At 30.0% G+C, this 20,597-nt stretch overlaps 5 protein-coding genes across 8 annotated transcripts; 2 read left to right on the top strand and 3 right to left on the bottom strand.

Moving 5' to 3' along the window:
- On the bottom strand, positions 1-7,834 carry LOC131670594 (uncharacterized). Its single transcript, XM_058946310.1, has 25 exons — positions 7,522-7,834; positions 6,972-7,436; positions 6,719-6,904; positions 6,330-6,602; positions 5,765-6,022; positions 5,435-5,680; positions 5,076-5,248; positions 4,897-5,013; positions 4,660-4,815; positions 4,401-4,582; positions 4,200-4,293; positions 3,950-4,132; positions 3,659-3,878; positions 3,486-3,579; positions 3,220-3,416; positions 2,940-3,144; positions 2,636-2,872; positions 2,434-2,553; positions 2,211-2,353; positions 1,954-2,140; positions 1,781-1,871; positions 1,571-1,705; positions 1,317-1,487; positions 1,122-1,235; positions 1-1,045 (listed from the first exon to the last, which is right to left on the bottom strand). The coding sequence occupies exons 1-25, from the start codon at positions 7,784-7,786 to the stop codon at positions 863-865; spliced, it is 4,695 nt and encodes a 1,564-aa protein (XP_058802293.1). The 5' UTR covers positions 7,787-7,834; the 3' UTR covers positions 1-862.
- Positions 7,835-10,305: 2,471 nt separating this feature from the next.
- On the bottom strand, positions 10,306-12,382 carry LOC131670596 (large ribosomal subunit protein uL30). The gene is made up of 6 exons (XM_058946312.1): positions 12,261-12,382; positions 11,729-11,852; positions 11,471-11,646; positions 11,142-11,389; positions 10,803-10,900; positions 10,306-10,463 (listed from the first exon to the last, which is right to left on the bottom strand). The coding sequence occupies exons 1-6, from the start codon at positions 12,269-12,271 to the stop codon at positions 10,353-10,355; spliced, it is 768 nt and encodes a 255-aa protein (XP_058802295.1). The 5' UTR covers positions 12,272-12,382; the 3' UTR covers positions 10,306-10,352.
- A 70-nt stretch (positions 12,383-12,452) lies between these two features.
- Positions 12,453-14,000, top strand: LOC131670593 (EEF1A lysine methyltransferase 1). The gene is made up of 5 exons (XM_058946309.1): positions 12,453-12,588; positions 12,661-12,826; positions 12,911-13,058; positions 13,127-13,336; positions 13,417-14,000. Exons 2-5 carry the CDS (start codon positions 12,668-12,670, stop codon positions 13,548-13,550), a joined length of 651 nt encoding a protein of 216 aa, XP_058802292.1. The 5' UTR covers positions 12,453-12,588; positions 12,661-12,667; the 3' UTR covers positions 13,551-14,000.
- A 1,513-nt stretch (positions 14,001-15,513) lies between these two features.
- On the top strand, positions 15,514-18,005 carry LOC131670592 (centrosomal protein 43-like). The gene is made up of 6 exons (XM_058946308.1): positions 15,514-15,723; positions 15,857-15,910; positions 16,059-16,328; positions 16,402-17,095; positions 17,175-17,360; positions 17,444-18,005. Exons 1-6 carry the CDS (start codon positions 15,628-15,630, stop codon positions 17,446-17,448), a joined length of 1,305 nt encoding a protein of 434 aa, XP_058802291.1. The 5' UTR covers positions 15,514-15,627; the 3' UTR covers positions 17,449-18,005.
- Positions 18,006-19,285: 1,280 nt separating this feature from the next.
- LOC131670568 (mitochondrial import inner membrane translocase subunit Tim13-A) lies at positions 19,286-20,573 on the bottom strand. 4 transcript variants are annotated; one of them, XM_058946271.1, is made up of 4 exons: positions 20,440-20,573; positions 19,841-19,954; positions 19,693-19,761; positions 19,286-19,587 (listed from the first exon to the last, which is right to left on the bottom strand). In XM_058946271.1, the coding sequence occupies exons 2-4, from the start codon at positions 19,952-19,954 to the stop codon at positions 19,492-19,494; spliced, it is 279 nt and encodes a 92-aa protein (XP_058802254.1). In that variant the 5' UTR covers positions 20,440-20,573; the 3' UTR covers positions 19,286-19,491. The 4 variants fall into 4 exon arrangements, with proteins under 4 accessions (XP_058802254.1, XP_058802255.1, XP_058802256.1 ...); XM_058946272.1 differs by having other exon boundaries at positions 19,841-20,035; positions 20,440-20,509; XM_058946273.1 differs by lacking the exon at positions 20,440-20,573 and adding an exon at positions 20,281-20,427 and having other exon boundaries at positions 19,841-20,035.
- Positions 20,574-20,597: the final 24 nt, after the last annotated feature.

The raw sequence follows: 20,597 nt of genomic DNA, 5'->3' as shown, positions 1-20,597 counted from the left end.
TAGTATAAATTCGTATTTATTTTGTACGAAGTTTTGTTTATATCAGTTACTAAAATGACAAGTAAAAACGCTGTATAATTGTAGTCGGCGTGTTAGCAAAAAACTACAATATTTATTCGACAATCAATGATCATAGAGAAAGTATTGAACTAGTATCGGATGCTTCGAAACTGAAACTAAAAAACTAAAAGCGTCTATTCTGCGGGAATCGAGAGAGATAAAGTGACTTCCGTCGAGAGGAAACTGCGTACGCCATATGATAATGTATCCTCTGAACACCGCATAAACTGTAGTATATCTTTCTCGCATTTGAAAGTCAAGCTATAGTGTCATGGAGAACACGTGCAAAGGCGCGCCCATTCCCCTCTCATCTTCTAAGAATACCGAACACACGTGGCAATTATGCCTTTCTACGATATCAATGTATATACTATACATTCTTATTTATTTAAATTTGAATTCTCGCACTTTGATGCTTAATGTAATTAAAAACTATAGCAAGCGTTACTATCCAGTGAATCATCTAGTACAACTAGCTAATACTTATTATAATAAATTACACTTTGTACACTTTTTACAATAGAAAATAAAGATTGCATTACTTTCTTATGTTTGAACTTAAATGTTAACTTAAATTTAGTCATTAAGTATTGGCATAACATAAATTTAACTTAAAAACCATAACTAATGGATTTCATCAAATTTCCACTCGCAAGCAAACATTGTTTCGGCTTATAAAAACTTTTCTATGAATATGAAAAATGAATGATTTAAATCAATTTACAACTTATCCAAACTCAATACTTAATATCATGACTAAAAATAAAATAATTTTTTGTACTTCAAAATTTATCAAACTAAATTAACACGAATCTTCAGCTGCCGACTGGGCCATTTGGGCCTTTAATATATTTGTATGTGATTGAAGCAATTTATTCCATTCTGCAGTCGATGCCACGGATCTGAATGAAATAAGTCGTACGAACCCACTTTGGTAGCCTACGGCGAGCCATAGAAAACTGGAAGCATTTGGATTCCATGCAACCTGTGATAAGCGTATTTTTTAATTTGTTGCAATTTCCATGTTTTTATTATTTACATCCATGTTTAAACAGACAAACCTTATTGATAGATTTTAGAGGATACTGTTCAATGGGAGTTTGCTCCAGATGTTCGCAAGTCAACGTTGGTTTTTTTTTGTACTTTTGCACTTTTTTTGAACGACTTTGCAGCGGCTAAAACGAACGTTATATTTATATAGTCTAAATACGGATAAGAAGTTACAATTACTTGCAATTTCAGTTTTCATTACTTACGTCGATTTTATTATTGAACATTATACCAAATCGATCTTTAGAATCTTTATACGTCGATGGCATATATTGCGTAGGATCACTATAGGATTCATTCTTCCCTTTTTTGCCTTTTTTTACCGTGTTAATAACTTCTTCTATTTTAAAATCGACAAGTTTAATCGTTGATACAATCTTCACGAATACATATTTTATTATTAAAAAAGTTTAAATTTACAGAATAACTTGTATATCAATAATTTATGAATGAAACTTACGCTTTGGCTACGTTTAGGAGGTATCGTCTTCTCCATATCACGTATGTAGACTAGTTGATGAGGGAATAGCGCTAGTAATTCGCCGGCAACATTACCCGTTGCAACGCTGTTGCCAAAGTCAGATATACTTAGTCCCTGTTAAGCATTTATATTTTATATAAATATTATCTAACTGTCGAGTTGTGAATATATTATCAGATAGTAACATACATAGACCGTTGAGTTTGACGGCAAGATGTTATAATATTTGTAGGTATAATTCCGAAGTGGAAGACAGACAGCTGAATTATTACCCGAACTGCTATATGTTTAATGAACATTTGTTAAGTTAATATTATTAGTTCAGATAATTTATCAAGTTAAAGAACAATGTAAATGCGTACCAAAGAGCATTATCGTGCACAATAATCGCACAGCACCAATTATTGAACCAAGCTCCATCTGTCACGTAGCTTTTTTTGTAAGTATTTTTAGGTTTGCTAATATCTTCTAGATCCCAAAATTTATACAATTTATCAAGACTTGCGGTTGCTAGATATCGTTTGTTATCTTGTGAAACTAACGCTACCACTAAATAATAGCAGATTTTTTAATAAGTACACTATTTTTGAACTTGCTCATTTGGGCGTAATATACGTACTTGTAACCGCATGATGATGAGCAAAAAATTGTCTATAAGGCCGAAGAAATGTCGTATTATTAACTTTGTATTTTAGCATGGGAGATTCGGTTGTTAAATCCCAGAAGGCTACGTAACCATTCGACAGCCCGGCAACAATAACGCTATAAACAGTATGACATTTATTTTATGAGTTTATCGTGATACAGGAAACAATGAATAATAATATAAAATTGATAGTTACTTATGATTAGATTCTCTAGACCAACTCAACTTCATAACTTGCCAATTTTGTTCATTATTTTCATACATATCCGAACTAACAATCAATTGCATAACAGGTTCCGTCTTGTAAATTGGACATCTATAAATAGTAAAATTAAATCATATAATATCTCTCTATTCATTTGATTTACAGACGTAAATATTAGTTCATCGAAACTTACTGATTTTCATTTGGCGTGTAGTGAAGATCTTGTGGGAAAACAAGCGAATATATGCGTATACAACCATCAGAGCAACCTGCTGCTAATAGACCTAATCTATTCGAATCGTTTTTATTCTTCAAATCTGGAAAATCTTTATGCTGGTAACATCCAGATGGACACCACTCTAGACTCCAAACTGTGCCTCCGTCATGACTGATTGCGTATGACAATTCGGGATCTCTTTCGCTTGCATTCCTGTTAAATTATGAAATAGAAGTTATTTTCACCAGCTTTATGTAAACGTGAAATGACTGATTAGTACCTATTGTTATTTAATTTTCCTACATTCCAAATTTGGATTATATTTTTTCCTGAATAAGATTTTCCGACAGAATATTCAATATCCATTGTAGGATGAGTACTAATAGCCAGATATTGTGAGAGATTATCAGAAATAGCTAGATAATTTGGAGTTGGTGCCCAAGCCATTGCCCAAATGGGTCCACCAACAAAAAATGTTGGACAATCTGCAATTCAATAATTTTATGTTACTTATTTTACGAATTTTGGACCACGCAACTTATAATTTATTTAAAATTCACCATCTACGCAATCTGATTCGAATCTTGACCAATTTTTCCACTCGGAATCATTTAAATCACCGTTCTTCTTTATAAATCTTACAGGTAATGATGAATCTAATTCAGGTAGATAACTTTTGGCATCTTTTTCTTTCATCAACGTGAAAACATTTGGCATAAAATCATTAAATATACTAAATTTAAAATGTTTCCTTTCACTGTAAAAGTAAATGAATTATTAGTGTTTATTTTCACTCGGAAAACAAATAAAAATGAAAACTTCTTACAACTCCAAAGTCCATTGAAATCCAGTAAGAAATGTTTTGTTGAGTACTGTATGACAAGCACCGTTGTTGAATATAAATTTAAACATCTTGTTCTCTAAAAAGGTTATTGAAAATTTTATAACATGCCATATTATATTAAGTCATTATTAATGATATTCTTTAAAAGTACTTACCTACGTCGGAAGATTCTTTATAAAAGAATTTTTTTACTAAGCCTTGGCTTTTATTGCTACTATCCTCATCAAGATCACTGTAATCTTCACTATCAGACGCGTCTGCGTCGGACATTGCTGCGTTTATATCTAAATCTTCAGGTGTATGTTTTTCGGCAGCATGCTTAATGATTTCATCTTCAAGTAAAGTTTGGAATCGGCAAACTTTACATACGTAATTCTTTAAAAATAAATTAAGATAGTAATGGATTTTATCATGAATTGATATGAGAATAAAGTATAGAAATGTACCTCCGTAGCTGTAAAATTGCACAATGAGTAATGTTTCCGGATTTCGTCCATTGATTTACAAGTAAACTGGCATCCTAATTGAGTACAAGATGCATCTTGATTGTTGTCTAATTCTCTTTTCCACTTAGTTATCAATACACTCGATATCTTTTTTGTTGCAAGAGGTTTTTGTATAAACTTTTTCTGTAACAAAAATTTACGGAACGCCATTTCTTCAGTATATTGTTTTAACAAATGTTATATTACTCACGATGTGAGGCGAACTTAATTTCAATTTTTTCGCTACTGAACGTCCATCATCATCTTTGACTAAGGCCGTGAATTCAGATATTTTAGAGACAGCTCTGTAATATTAGAAAATAATTATTTATTTCTTTAACGTTATTGCAATATTTATCAAATTACGACATAACGGAACGAATTTTTGAATTTCTAAATTTCTAATATTTACTTTTCAGCAGCTTTTCTTTTCGAACGTGGCTCTGATATGTCAATAATTGTTTCCATCATTTCTTTTTCTCTTTTCTTTTTCCCTTCGATTTCTAGACGGTGTTGTCTTTCATGATATTCCATCGATGAAGGTTTAAACTTTGATCCACATTGATCGCAAGTGACTAAAAGTGATGCAATTTCCTACAAATGGTATTGCAATTAATGTTTATTAATAAGGAGATCGATAAAATATGCAAACATATAAACATTATACGAACTTCATCAGTTTTTCCGCAGAACCTCATGTGCGATATGAATCCAACGACACTTTTTTTGACTTCACGACATTCTTCACATGTAAGGCCTTTTTTGTGTTTCTTTTTATGCGCGAGGGTTAAAACCCTCATAAGAAGTTTTGGATCACTGTCAAAATCCTGAAAACAGATTTTATCACTGAACACTTTGTCACGTGATTCGATAAAATTCGTTTGTGATAAGTCGATGAATTAACTTACTGGCTTTTCTGTTCCGTCAAGCCAACCCATATCATTGTGCGAATATAAATTGTGACTGTACCATTGATTTTTCGGTACTTCTTTCCCACATTTTCCACACTTGACAATTTTCTTACCCTACGAAAAATAACAACAAATAAAACCAAATAAATTTAAGCTAATAAGCAATAAAATCTTACAGGTGTTTCCTTGCATTTTTCTTTAACTTTTGTTGAGCGAGATACGTATGAATGATGTGGAGTGTAATCATCATCATTGCTCTCTTCCTTTTGTACTGATGGTCGACCTCTCCTTTTTGTCGCGTGCACATTGAAACTGTCCTTTCGTTTTCTACCACGACGAGATTTAGGCTCTAGTTTTAAAATTAGAATAAGTTTTAGAATTAGTTTTGGTGCAAATGAAAATAGTGCGGGAAAGTTAATTCTCGTCTCATGCCTTTCCACCCTTGATTCGCTCGCTCGAGTATAAACCTCACACGAGATAAGAATCTACTTTCCAGTACAGATAATGCGTAATTGTGTTACAATAATTAATGAACCTTCAAAAACGTCTTCTTCTTCATATTTACCACTAACGAGACTGTCTTCAAAATCGTTAATATCACCCGTTGCATCTGATAAAGTTTTTACTTGCGACTGATCTGGAATGTCAAATGATTCTTCTTGCTTGACTGACTTTGACTCTGTGTCAAATATATCTTCATCAATATTATTACTATTTGCAGCTCTTCTTTCCCTAGTTGGTATATTACTTATATCAGTAGTTGCCGCATTAAGATTATTGACTGTAATCGAAAGTTTAATTTATATTTTAAAACTATTTATACTATTGATACTAAACGTATTTTATTAAATAATATTATGATTACCGGTATCATCTAAAGTGGTATCGTTTTTTATCGATTCTTGTGGTTCAAGATTTTCTTCAGTAGAAGCATTAAGTTTCATCAGCAGTGTCTTTTTGCTAGGCCGGCCTCTTCTTTTTTTCGGAGCATTTTCAATAGAATCCTTTGTAACTCGTCTTTCACTATCATAAAAATCAACGTCTTCATCAGGAACACAGTAATTTACATTCGACTTTTGTCGCCTTCCACTCTTTCGTATACTGGTAATGCTTGAGTCTTTGCCTACATCAAAATTATATTTTATAATTTTATTATAAGTTTATTTAAAAATTGAATCAATAATCGAGGAAACAATTGTCTATTAAATTGTATACAAAATTAGTTCATCACAGTGTTAACATGTATAACTAAAACTACAGATGTCATCCAACTAAGAATTTTACGGTTTGTACCAAGCTCGTATTTATTAATTAATATCAACTTAAAATTTTATTTTAAAAATTTCAATACACCCAGTATATATGATATTTAAACATAAATATAACAGTTATATTTGGTTAATTATTTTAAGTGATATACTGTAAATTACCTATATATTTTAGTTCATCACCATTGTCCATGACATTATATTTAATCTTAGATCTTTTACATTGTTGCTTTTTTTTTTCATTATTACTCTCACAAGGCCCTATTTGGATATTTAATGATTTAGGTATGCTTTTTGCTGAGTTTTTGTTTGTTTTTTCATCAATACCTCTGGTTTCCAAACCACTATCGTGAATAACATTATCATCTCCAATGAATGTATCAATTTCTATCTTAGAATGAATAGGATTTTCAGCAGAACTGCTTTTACTAGTTTCTGAAATATAACGAATAATATATTAATTTACTATAAAGGTACTACTAAATACATGAATTTTTGGAAGAAAATAATTTCCTTTATTAAATACAAAATTAAAGATATCTAAAATTTACCTTCGATTTGTGTAATATTATCTTCTTGTAAATCAAAATTATGTTTAAGAATAGATGCAATACTATCACTTTCAACCACTTCAGTTTCTTTATTATTAATGTCTATTCGAGAAGATTTTGGGTGCTTTTCTCTTTTTCCTATCTTGACAGATTGACTTTTTATTTTCAAACTGTTTTGTGCAGAAACTAAAATAAAAATATTATAAGAAACAAATACTTAATTAAATTTGAAAATATAAAGATTCTACATTACAATTTTCTGCTTTTTGATCAGCTTCTGAGAACTCAACAGGATTGCATGTTGATTTTTCATCTAAAACTTCAGATGTCCTTACATTTTCCTGATGTTCATGAATTTCAGCTGATGTAATAATATGGTTTGGTAGGATACTATCTTTTAGTGAAATTTTTTTTGAAACATCATATCCAGATTCATCTTTTCCATTGTTTTCTCTGGTTATATGATCTTTTGATAAGGTGAATTTTAGACGCCTTCCTTTTCTACCTTTTTTAAATGAAGACACTTTTTCAGTTTTTGGTGTATTAATGGGTCTGCATTCTGATGTGTTATCCACATTATCTTGTGGTAAAATTATATTTTCATCATTTTGTTTATTGTTTGAACAATCTTCTATGTTTATATATGAAGACATAGATTTGGAACGTCTTTGTTTTTTATCATAAAGTTCTTCAGTATATATTTTTGAGCTACTTTCCTCTAAAACAACAAATTAATTTGATATTGATTAAACCATAGTCACAGATGAGCGTATAGTATGTAATTAGTTTTAAAAAAATTATACCATTTCCCACTTGGCTATCTGCATTTAACATGTCAGTAGAACTGCTCTCTGATATTTCATTAGCTTTTTGATTATTCGTTGTGAAATTGTTTAAAACGGTTTCTTCGTGGTCTTGTAAGCCACCTGTCCTTTCTATTTCATTCTCACTATTATTAATTATATCGAAATAATCTTTTGCAGTTTCTACCATTATTTCTTTGGACAGAGCAGATTGTGTAGGTGTTCTTCTACTTCTTTTGGTAAGAGTTACTTTTTCACATTTCATTTTTTAAAAGTTTGCTTGAACAGCTGAAATCAAAAAACATCTGATAGAAATCTGTGTTATAATACACACACACACAACGCACACCCACACGCACATACACACACGCGCACATAATAAATTGTAAAGCAATTCGATATATTACTAAAGTGGAATTCTGTAACTTTCGATACGCGTACGATGTATGTAGATTGTAGGCACACGCTGTATAGGACTGCGAAGTTGGCCCCCCCATTTTCAAGGGAAATTGGTAGTGAAAAAGAAAAAACGGCATTGATTGCCTTATTTATTCCTGATATCAGTGCTAATTTTCCTTTTTCGATTACTTACTAGGAAATAAGTGAAAATTCCTATTTCCAATCACTTAGTGAATGGCTTTTATCTCTGATTTGTTGTTGCATTTTTGCGGGAAAGATCTCAAAATAAAAATTATTATTTCCTTTGTCACTTTCCCCCTTCCCTTTCATTCACTTTTTCAATATATTGCATGGATTTTAAATAAAAAATTTATAACAATTTTCGATGTTTCGAATGACGGGAAAATGAGCTCAGTCCATATTTTTCCGTTTCATTTCTGACGAAGCTTCGTGTCAACGACGCATAGTCGTTTTCTTTTAAGGGTCTGTCTCCATAGGGCCTGCCTGAGTCCGTCCGAGCCGGCCGAGATTTTTTATGGGCACGCCATCTCTATAATTTCGTGTTCATGGCGTTTCTCGTATTGGCTGCGTCCGATCGGGCTCGTTTATGTAAACGCAGCCATTCGCTATGAAACTCGCCATTGGATACGAAATTATAGAGATGGCGTGCCCATAAAAAATCTCGGCCGGCTCAGACGGACTCAGGCAGGCCCTATGGAGACAAACCCTTACGTACGGATGCGGACGGATACGGACGCGAATCGCAACTCTAGTAATAACATCACTAAAAATATCTAGTTCGATTATTTAGTACCAACACTACCGGTAGTGAGTAAAAGTGACTGTTGTTTAAAACTGTAGCGCCGAACGTACCACATTTAATGAACGCCTATTTAACCTTTATACATTATTGCAGTCTATAAGATGGCAAATGATAGAAAATTGATAGACTTTCAACTACAATTAGTGGAATTAGGCCTTAATTTTATGGAAGTACTTGAATATATGAGAAGAAGAAAATATATATAAATGATAAGTATTAATCATCCCAAAAACTTTTTTTACATTAGCATACTCATCAATAAACAATATTCATGAAAATTTGAAAAGTAAATTGTAGACCTGACATTTGAACATTAAATGTGGTACGTTCGGCGCTACAGTTTTAAACAACAGTCACTTTTACTCACTACCGGTAGTGTTGGTACTAAATAATCGAACTAGATATTTTTAGTGATGTTACTACAGTTGCGATTCGCGTCCGTATCTGTTCGCATCCATACATACCTATGGGACTGGGGCCTAATAATTGTCGTATCAATAATATTTAATGGAACTAACTTTGTTCATGTTTGCTGACATAGCGCTGACGAAATGACGTCTTAATTTAAAAACATTTAATAGCAAATAATTTCATATCGTTGACCATGAGTCAGAATGGAACGGCAAAATATGGACTGATGAGTTCGTTTTCCCACCATTTCAGACGTTGAAAATTGTTATTTATTTTGTTTAAAATTTATGCAATTTATTGAAAAAATAAATGAGGAAATGATGAAGGAAATGATAATTTTCATTGTGAGACCTTCCTCCCAAAAATTTAACAACAAATCATCAAGATAATAGCCATTCACTAGGTGATTAGAAAATAGGAATTTTCACATATTTCCGATTAAGTAATAAAAAAAGAAAATTAGAACTGATATCAGAAACAAATAGGACGATTAATGCCCTTTTCCATTTTTCGCTATTAATCATTTTGAAAATGGGAGGGCCAACTTCAAAAGACTTTCTACATAAGAGCAATTAGACATTGGATATTGGACGAATACTGAGGTTAAAAAACAAATTATTTGTTATTATTTTACCGAAGATTTGTGCTTACTCTGAAAAGACCATGTGCAACATTTATTTGTATTTTATGAATTGATGTCAAATAATTAATTTATTTTTACACCTCCGTGTACGTCTGAAATCCGATGGCTCTTACGTCGAAAATCCCGAATTCAATAACAATGTAAAAATTGTTAATATAAATCGAATAAGCTAAATAAATAAATGTCTGAAATCTAAATCCTTTAAATTAGATTACGAATATAGTAATTTAAGTATAAATAAAAAGTTTATTATATTTTTAGATAGTAAAAATTGACATTAAATTTTATTAAGTAATTAGTGTTAATTACTTAATTACTCATTTGTTAGTCAATTTATTAATACTTTACTATTTCAATCTTCTTAAAAATATGAAAATTATCTACTAAATATAATTAAATTAAAGAAAAAATTTTAAAAGCTGTCAATTCAATAACATAATTTAATAAAAACATGTAAATATTATTTATATAGCACAGAGAATAATAGATAAAAAAATAAAAGCAATGCTTTTTTTATAAATGTACTTTTATTTGTATGAAAGCACATTAATTAACTTAAACCATGCGTCTCAGAAGTTCATTTATTTTATCTTCTCGGTTACCAAAGTCTCCTCCTTCTACATAGTGGTTAGTCTTTTTTCTCCATCCTCCGGTTGGTGTGTTGAGCTGCAATTAAATTTGAAATTAATTATAACCCAACTTTGAATTTATTATATTAATATTGCACTATAGTTAAAACTACAGCGTTTCTTAGTTTGTTACAAAGATTGTGCGAGTCATACTTTCTCTAAAAGCAATATAATCTTATTAAAGTAATAATGTACAACTCATATTACTCTTCAACATAGTGAGAAGTGATTGAAACATAGTTCTTTCAACCACTATGCCTATGTTGGTTGCAGAAAATATTTTTCAATATGAGTACTTGAATATATAATATATAATATCAACTTTAAATATTAAATTAATATTAAATTAATATTAGTTAGAATATATAATACTAACCTTGAATGGCCATAAGAAGTTGCTGGCATACTTGAACTTGGGTCCAACGGTGAAAATTTCATGAATCAAATCTTCAGTACATATTATATCCTTATTACCTGTAAGATAAACAAGAGCAGACATTAAATACAGATTCATTGCTAAGATATAAATAATCAATGTTTTTGTTATTATAAAAATGTTCAAATGTTCCTCAAGCATAAGCATTTCATTTGCTCATATGAAAATTGAAACATTTTTCTGATTTTTGACGACATGGAATGACATATGAAAGCAGATATCATATGTCAATGGAATCGTCAGAAAATGTCAATCACTTGAAATTAAAAAGATTATTACCTAAAGCCTTCTCAATGATGGAGTTGCTTGTTATGGGAACCCTTTGCCTATTGACCTTGGCAAAACCTCTTTTATAGACCAGTTCTCTAACTGACTTAAGATTGGGGTAACCCCATGTAACATAAGGCTCAATGATACGAAGCATATTGATGGTGGCCTTATTCAACTTGATGAACACACCATTATTAATTTGTCTTAAACGAAACAGTTGCAGGACTTTACGAACCTTAGGAGCAACTTGATTAACACTGAAATAAGAATATATTCATAAGGAAACCAAAAGACAATATTAACAAAGCTGTCTAGAAAAAATAAATAATCAAACTTACCCCCGGATTCTCATAACAAAAGCAAGCTTTGCTTCTCCAGGAATGTAGTAATTTCCCTGTTTCTTGGCTTGTCTGAATAGCCTGATCTCATCACGTTCCTTTATTCTATACTCTTTAACATACTGTTCAGCACGCTTAAAGATCTCTTTCCTCTTGGTCTTAAAATCAGCTTTCCGCTGTAATAAATCGATAATTTATTCACTATCACTGTTGTAATCCTCTTTCAAATGTTCACGAGTGTGTACTGATTTTACAAACCTTGAAGAGGCTCTGCACGCGAGCTGCTTTAGCAACCTCACGACGCTTCCTCCTCTTGAGTACTGATTCTGGTACAGCGGGCAGCTTCTTGCCCGCCTCCACCTTAGGTGCAGCTTCTTTCTTGCTGTAAACAGAAAAAAAATTTTATTATTAATGTTTAAATAATTAAGCTTACTAATTTATTACTTTAACCCGTTGACACTTTTTAGTTAACGAAAATTTACGTACTCAGAGTTTTTTATTTAATCGATTACATTTTAATTGAATTGTTGACAACTATTGTTTAAAAAAACTAGTCACATGTTTAAACAACTGTAACCCCATTGTAATACAAAAATATACCCAAGCTTTAAGGTTATAATCCGTCACATTGCAATGGTATTATGATACATTATAGTGATTTTTAAAGAAACTACATAATGTTAATTCGAGATCAATATCAAGAGAAGGTGTTTGGATTATTTTGAACATTTTATTTTTTATAAAAACCCTGATGTTAGAAGATTTGATGATAAATTTCAGGGCTACTTACGTGGCTGCCATTCTTTCGTAAGTAAAAGAAAATCCGATTCGTTCGCTGGTTCGGTTCTAAGGCCGTCAGACGGTCAGAGTCAGACCAATTCGCGGTGTATCACGTTCTACTCTTTGCGTTTTCTGCATGGAGACTATATATAGTATATAGTCTCCATGGTTTTCTATGTGACCTTTTGACTGTAGTAGTAGATTCACATTATTGTCGTCGTACGTATGTGTCTATAATTTATCACATTGATGATGATAGTGTTGATACATCAACACGTGTTTTTTGAAGTTAATTTATAGGATATAGACTTCGTGACCGGTGACTATGACTCGAATAGGTAATTAACAAAATATGTTGAGAACTTATAAATATATTAGAATTAAAAAATTGACAATTGAAATTTGAAAAGTATAATTATGAGTGACTCCGATGACGAAGTGCTGCAACTTAATCCAGATACCTTGGCTGCCTTGAATGAATTTTATCAAGAAAGAGAAGATCGAAAAAAAATTTTTCAAACTGCTTTGGAACAAAATGAAAATATAAGCTGTGACATCGATATTGAGGAAGACTGGGTATTTGTTAAAAACAAACAATAATTATCAATCTAAATTGTTTTAAATTGTATCATTGAATCTTAATTTTTTGTTATCAATTAGCAACTAAGCCAATTTTGGTACGATCATAAGACTGTAACAAAAATAACAAAAGGAGCTATACAGTGTACAGATGAAAATGCCAAAATTGCTTTAATTTCATGTCCTACACTGTATAAAGAGTTAGTACAGATAGCAGGAAAACGTAAAGGTAATTGTTACAGTCAATATTATTATTTTATTTATTTATAAATACAATTGTATACAATTTTTTTGCAGTGAATCTTTTTGAATTTGACAAGAGATTTGCAGTTTTTGGCTCTGATTTTATTTTTTATGACTACAATTGTCCACAAGATATACTAAAAGATTCATACAGAACGTTTGATCTTGTTATCTGTGATCCACCTTTTCTATCAGAGGAATGTCTAACAAAAACTGCCATCAGTATAAGACTGTTAGCGAAAAATAATATTGTGTTGTGCACAGGTTTATCTGAATTTTATTAAATTGTTTAGAAAAATTAACATAAACAAGAATATTTGCAATAATTCACATTATTGTTTTAGGATCTATTATGGATGAATTAGCAAGAAAACTACTTGGTGTCAAAAAATGTAATTTTAAACCTGGACACAAAAATAATCTTGCTAATGAATTTTGGTGCTATTCTAACTTTGATTTTGATAACTTTTTAATTTAAATAAATTAAAGCATTTTATGCACAAGTAGCAAGTTAAATCTTACTTTTCATATTATTTGAGTATGTTATTTCATACTTAAATAATATGCATTAATCAATTGGAGCACTTTTCAAAAGATTAATTAAGAGCGTGAAAAATGAACCTGCCAAATTTATTTGCGATTTTTTTTAAAACCATATTCATGAGCAAGATTGAATAATAGATAAAATTGCTGAATATTGGAACTTCTTCTTTTTGCTCAAGAATGTTTGTTATGCTATTATCATATCAGAATATTTGAATAATAACTAGCTATGAAAAAGAGTATATCTAAGATTTTAAATTATACTTTAATAATATTATGTATGGTGATGAAGTAAAATACAATGGTACTTTAATTATTAAAGATACAATTCATAATTGCAAAAAACAGTAATATTATATATATAGACAAAAACATGTGTGTTCTAAGTGTGTGTGTGTATAAACATTGTCATAGATTATTTAAAATAATGATTAATTTTCTTTATTTAAAAAAGAATATTTTTTAGAAAAATTTTGAAAGCTCCATTGTTTGCATGAAGATATATATATAAATTATATCTTTGTTGGTAAAAACAAATTAATTTGAAATTTCATAGTTATTCGGATAATTTCTTGTGAAAACTTGAAATAAAGAAAAACAATTTTCAACAATATCCATAACATTTTTAGTTTTCAATGAATATAAAAATCGTCAATAAATCAATATTAATTTTGCACTCTTTCTAATTTATAACTTATATATCGATCGATAAAATCAATTTACAACGTATATGTATGTACATACATACATACAACTCGCTAAGGCCCCGGGGGCCTATTCTGAAAAAAAATTTTAGCACATGTCATAAGCATTTATCACATCTAAAGTGATTAATTCTATGGTAAACTGAAGTGACAAACTGATTTACCACAAAATTTTTTTTCAGAATAGGCCCCCCGGTCCCATAGGTATAACTATTCCTCGCATGCCCCAAACGAACACACTTACTCCCGGAACAAACGTACCATAACCTTCAATAATATAGCGTTATGCATGGAGACTGTATACAGTCTCCATGGCGTTATGATACGTTTGTTCCGGGAGTAAGTGTGTTCGTTCGGGGCATGCGAGGAATAGTAGTAACTTTCTGTTGTTGACACTATCAAAATTTTTAGCGATTTGTACGCGTTTGTACGCCCTCGTACGCGCGCATATGCGCATATGTGGCGAGGACCTGTATTAGAGAAGTACCCGACCCAATCTATATAGTATATAGATTATGTTCAGGCTCCTTCACACATGTATGCAACGGGAAGTCTGCGGCCGGGAAGAAATTCGGCGTGTGCACTGTGCAGTCTACGTAGCTTTGAAATAAAAAATGAGCCACACACCTGCCAATGATAGTTTTAAATGTATTTCGACTCCAGGGACACGAACATTTATTTAAAACTTTTCTTAACATTTCTTATAGTTTTCGAGAGAATCGCAAAAAACTGAAATTTACAGTTTTTCGCAATTTTAAGCTATTTTCCCGAAAATACGAAACCTACCAACCCGAAATTCGTGTCCCTGGAGTCGAAATACATTTAAAACTATCATTGGCAGGTGTGTGGCTCATTTTTTATTTCAGAGCTACGTTGATTAGACACATAGCGTAAATAATAGTCAAAAAAATTATGCGCGCATAAATTTGATGGAGAAAAATAACATAACAATCAAGTATATGTGATATCAACTATTGACATAACATGCAAAGAAGGATCTGTTCCTTTACCATGTTAAACCGCGCGCGCCCGCGCTCTCCCTACCCTATCAAATATTTTCATATTTACTTTCCGAAAAAATTGCCGTTACTAATTCAACCTGTATGCCTAAGAAAGAACATTATACATCTATACCTATACACATTGAATACTTCTGAATATACGTACAGTTGCAAACTTGCAAGTATACGATACGTATATAGATACTATAAGATGTATATATACGCGCGCGGTAGAGCAATGAAATGATGAGGATTGTAAATATTTACCTTCTTTAAACATTCAATTGTGCATTTTATTATTTTCAAAATGATAGACGGTAATATATCTATGGAAGAGGATACTGAATTAAGAGATCTGGTGGTGCAAACTCTTGAAAATAATGGAATCCTTGCAAAAGTGCGGGTACGTATACATTGTTTCAGTGGCACGTTTACGATATTGTAGGTTAAGTCGTAGCATAAATAATCGGATTTTTAATGTTTAAAATTACAAAATATCATTCTCAATTATTAAAGATTTCTATGTTATTATTCAGGCTGAGTTACGGGCCAGTGTATTTCTTACTTTAGAAGAACAGGAATCTGTTCTGGTGAGTCACTTAAAATTTTATTATTTTTTTTGTATCTGAAATCTATCATTCCACGAACTTTTCCTTTCATTTTACTAATTGTAATTTATCAACTGAAATAGAATATCACGAAACTTAAAAAAAAATTAATGTTTTTTACTAATTTCAGAATCCTGAGCAATTTTTAAACAAAACAGTAAAACAGTACCTGGCAAGTTTTGAAGGCAAATTATTATTTTCACTAGTACGAGAGTTCCTAGAATATTTTGGACTTGATTACACAATATCAGTATATGATCCTGAAACTTATTTTGGAAAAGAATATAACTATGCAGGTAGGAAGAAACTTAGCGAGGCATTAGGAATTAATACAAAAGAGCCATTGCTTGGTGAACTTTTAAAAAATACTATAAATGGTGCCTTAATTAATATACTGAAGGTAATCATTTTTTTGTTAAAACTCTCTTATTTATTTGATAATTTGTGTTTTATATAATAATTTCATTTCATAGAATGACTCAAGCAGTATTAGATTAGACAAAACTAACGATACTTCAGATAATATTGCTAATGCCACTTTTAATGTCAGTGTTCCAAAGGTATTACAAAAAGACTCTGAAACTAATTCTGCGGAACTGTCAGAAACAATAGAAAATGAATCAAATTCTAGTTCACATGTACCTACTAATGTAACCGTAACAAAATCACAAGAAATCCAAAATGATCTTTCATTGAATAATGAGAGAATAAATAGTATAGTCAACGAATCATCAAAATCTGAAACTGATAAAGATGATGTTAGTTCCCAAATTGTACAGGAAAACAGTAGTTCTTCAGAAAAATCTATTAATGATACTAATAGAATAGACTTGTCTCCAAAATTAGAAAAAGTGATTACTGTTAAACCAGATTCATTTCTCTATACAGAATCAAAGAAAAACAGAAAGAATCTTACTGGAGTTCAAAATGTTAATGAAAAAAATATAAAACAAACACAGTTACTAAATAATAGTGAAAAAACAGTCTATTTTGATGAAATTGTTGTTGGTGGCATCAAAGATAAAATCACTGAAACTAAAAAAAATGATCTACTATTAGGGAATTTACCTCCCATTTTGTCTACCAATAATTCAGTATTAAGTGATTTACCACCACTGAGTGATAAAAAAGCTAACATGAATGATTTAAAACAACTGATGGATATAGGTGATTAATTATAATTAAAATAATTTACCAAATTCCAATTCAGAAATATATTTAAAAAATTAACTTATTTAATTTATAGCTCAAGGAGTTTCTCAATATGAAGATGATTTTCCATCATCTACATCTGGTAGTGCTAGCGAACAAAGTCCTTCAAAAGTTCAAAAAATTACTGAAAGTTTCATACAAGATAAAAATAAAAATGACTATGAAACAGAAAATACACATACTGAAAATGAAAGCGAGGAAATAGATGAAGAAATTTCAAGTAAGTTTGAAGATTGAATAAAATGTTTTTCAAAGATAACAACTTAATTTTATTAATATTAAATATTTCTTGTTTTCTTTCAGCTTGAAAATATCGGATATATTTGATAAATTTACCGACTAATTGGGAATGAACAAGTAAATAAAAATATAATAGAACCGTAGAGTGAAAAACTCAATAATACATTTACAGAAAGATATGATTTGTTGAGTGTGACAGATCAAGCCTTAATAATTTTTTCAGATTAGCAGAATTGGTATAACTAAAAAGAATATTCTATATTTGAAAAGAAAACAGTAAATATGAATCTATACACTTGAAGCACACAATCACATGCCATAGTAAAGTGTGAGAGATATTTTCATATGTTTATAATCACTTAAAAGAAAGATTATAATCATATGTTTACCAAACATTCAATTAACTTTCTTTTGTAACTACTTTTACTTGAAATAAGATTTTCTAATGAAATAAAAATTGTGCATTTGATTGTATGTGTACAATATTTATAGCATTTTGAATAGTTATAGTATATCTTATTTTAAAGAAAAAAAGGCATCTATAATTAATTTTCATCGTAGCTATATTTTATAAACTAATATTTAATTATTTAAAATTCACTTAGATGCCATGTTATCAATTGTAAAAAAGCAATTGCATCTAAGCTTTTATTGATAACGTTTTATGCATTTTATTTTTTTATTTTTAAATCATTTGTGTACTTTTTCTAATTTAGAATATTACGTAATTATTTTAATTATTTTTTTAATAATATAAAAATATTTTAGCTTACCTATATGACGTCATTGCATTTATTGATCATTGTAATAGTCACAGTTGCTTTTGGCTTGAAAAGAATTTGTAAATTAATTTGTAAATACAATTTGATATACAAAAAATATTAACATTGTTATTTTAAAATATTAGACTATATGTTACTACACCACCAGTAATTAGTAATTTCAAGAAAAAACGTAGATAAAATATATTTTGTTACATATTGTATCTATATATATTTTATAAAACTATTACTTTTATAAAAGTTGATCAAGATTTGTACATACGTGCAAACATTTCTTGGCTTATAAAAATTGATATACACAATATTTTGTCTGTAATAAAACATTTTTTAATAAATGTAATTCGAAGCATATTATAGAGAAGAAAAGTGTATAAAATAATAGATATATAACAATGGGAATATACGAAAAGAAGTATAAAATTAACAAAAAATTTTCAAACTTGCATTATATATATTATAATGGTGTGATTAGCATCAATATACAATTTTTTTATCTGAAAACCAAGGTAGCTCAATAGATAAAGCATGGAGCTTTTCCGTACAGCAGAGAGATTCAATTTTTTTTTTAATTTTGTCGCATTCGCTTTGATAGTTCAGGACCAACATTAAGATCATAAGTTAAATAATCAGAGCTTCCTCTGGTTAACTACAGGATTATTCTAAGAGGTTTATGTCAAGAATATATTGCAGAAGCGAATAATAACTTTTGAAACGCACGTGTCAGGTAGTCCAATACTTCTCTTGTTCACAAAGGATGTTTCCCACGCTAGGATGTCTTAGATTAAGAAGAAATACATTTGTGTATCAGTGTACCAATTTTATACGAAAAACTTTTCTCATGCTTCTACTGATGAATGAATTTTTTTACCAAAATACAATTATAAAAATATTATTTGAAACTAAACTTTTATACAATCACCAAGCAGATTATTAGTTTTATATATTAATATCAAATTTGATAACTATGATTACCTGAAATATTTATTGTAGCAATTCTTTTTGCAGACTATTGTAAAATAAGAAAATAAAATATTAATATTGTCTTGAATTCTTGTTACTTTAAATGAACGTGTAAAAAATTTTTAGAAATACATTTTAAAAGTATTTTCAATTAAAACAATTTATTTACAAGACTATTATACATATAATAGATTATAATAAAATGCTCATGTATTTAATTGATAAATATTAATGAAATTAATTTTTTTCAACGCAGTTCAAGTCATTCTTATTTGAAATAACATAAATTCTTAACAATTAAACAATATGTTCCAGATGAATCCATTGTACACGTACAAAAAGTAATATTATCACAACTATTTATTCATCCTATTGATGGTGTTCTTGTTGTATTCTAGTACTGTATGCTCTTGACACTGTGTTATAAGCATCTAAATATCTATCCATACACATTGCTAGGCACTTCTATAATGTACAAGTCAAAATATCAATTATTGGTTGTATTTTTTAAATATTTTTTTATCAAGTTTGACATTTTACTATATTTTGAAAGTCATTTCAAAAACTTACTTGTTCTGAATTATCAAGACTTGTTCCTGGTTTGTTAATACACTGTTTGAAACATTTTTCAGTCATTTTCTGAAATAATTTCAAATTAATATTTTTGTATTCATTTATTGATGAAAATATTTTCCATAAAAATGAAATTAAAACTTACTTGTAAGAGCTCTTGGAAGTTAGCTATCATGATCTCTTGTTTAACTTTATCCATCAATGCATCTTTTTGGGCACTGGTTAATGCAGAACCTCCATCGGAATCCATAGCAAGCATCTATCAAAGAAGTGTGATTAGCTGGTAGCCATAAATGTAACAGATTTTAAGAATCCAGAAAAATATCCAGTTGTTAATGGACTACATGAGAAAGACATTCAAAAATAAAAAAAAATTGTTAAGTCATTAATATTACAAACGAAAAAAAATTAAATTTTAGGTTTAAGTAGTACTGCTGATATCATCTTTTAACTTTGAATGATTAAACTTTTGATAATAATAGTATATCCAACTCTGATATATTAATATATAAATCAAAATCAATATATTGTTATGATTTGTCCATTCAGAATTTTACAAAAAAAATATAAGATCAGCATATATACCCCTATCAACCCTAGTCAACCCGAGTACACTAAAAGGTGATGAAACAACTCTCTACTCATGACTTTTTTATATTTGTTGCATAACACTAGCAAGTTGATTTGCAGTAAAAGTGCTGACAAACTGGCTTGCATAAATATTGAAGAAATGCGAATACTAACTTGATAATCTTACTGCCGGCAGTATAGAACTAGAGGTAACTTTTTATACATCAATAAATGAAGGAAATTGCTATATTCATTTTCAACACGTGGTTAAGCTGTAGCCTGTAGTATTCCATTGTTTCAATCGTTCCTTCGTTCCGGTATTCGTCATCGCG

This window comes from Phymastichus coffea, unplaced genomic scaffold (genome assembly GCF_024137745.1).
Source record: "Phymastichus coffea isolate CEN01 unplaced genomic scaffold, Cenicafe_Pcof_1.1 PCOF00112, whole genome shotgun sequence".
Lineage (NCBI taxonomy): Eukaryota > Metazoa > Arthropoda > Insecta > Hymenoptera > Eulophidae > Phymastichus > Phymastichus coffea.
This window is presented reverse-complemented; position numbering and strand designations above follow the sequence as displayed.

Bases quoted from the DNA above. Each gene is read 5' to 3' on its own strand.
- LOC131670594 (XM_058946310.1), bottom strand. From the start codon at position 7,786: ATGAAATGTGAAAAAGTAACTCTTACCAAAAGAAGTAGAAGAACACCT. The intron at 7,437-7,521 runs GTATAATTTTTT...TTGTTGTTTTAG, and splicing joins AGATAGCCAAGTGGGAAATG to AGGAAAGTAGCTCAAAAATA. The intron at 3,879-3,949 runs GTACATTTCTAT...TTATTTTTAAAG, and splicing joins GCAATTTTACAGCTACGGAG to AATTACGTATGTAAAGTTTG.
- LOC131670592 (XM_058946308.1), top strand. From the start codon at position 15,628: ATGATAGACGGTAATATATCTATGGAAGAGGATACTGAATTAAGAGAT. The intron at 16,329-16,401 runs GTAATCATTTTT...TTCATTTCATAG, and splicing joins CCTTAATTAATATACTGAAG to AATGACTCAAGCAGTATTAG. The intron at 17,096-17,174 runs GTGATTAATTAT...TTTAATTTATAG, and splicing joins AAAACAACTGATGGATATAG to CTCAAGGAGTTTCTCAATAT.
- LOC131670593 (XM_058946309.1), top strand. From the start codon at position 12,668: ATGAGTGACTCCGATGACGAAGTGCTGCAACTTAATCCAGATACCTTG. The intron at 12,827-12,910 runs GTATTTGTTAAA...GTTATCAATTAG, and splicing joins TCGATATTGAGGAAGACTGG to CAACTAAGCCAATTTTGGTA. The intron at 13,337-13,416 runs GTTTATCTGAAT...TTATTGTTTTAG, and splicing joins TAATATTGTGTTGTGCACAG to GATCTATTATGGATGAATTA.
- LOC131670568 (XM_058946271.1), bottom strand. From the start codon at position 19,954: ATGCTTGCTATGGATTCCGATGGAGGTTCTGCATTAACCAGTGCCCAA. The intron at 19,762-19,840 runs GTAAGTTTTAAT...AAATTATTTCAG, and splicing joins ACTTCCAAGAGCTCTTACAA to AAAATGACTGAAAAATGTTT. The intron at 19,588-19,692 runs GTAAGTTTTTGA...TGTACATTATAG, and splicing joins GTCTTGATAATTCAGAACAA to AAGTGCCTAGCAATGTGTAT.
- LOC131670596 (XM_058946312.1), bottom strand. The intron at 11,647-11,728 runs GTTTGTAAAATC...GATTTATTACAG, and splicing joins GCGTGCAGAGCCTCTTCAAG to CGGAAAGCTGATTTTAAGAC. The intron at 10,464-10,802 runs GTTAGTATTATA...ATTTAATTGCAG, and splicing joins ACTTCTTATGGCCATTCAAG to CTCAACACACCAACCGGAGG.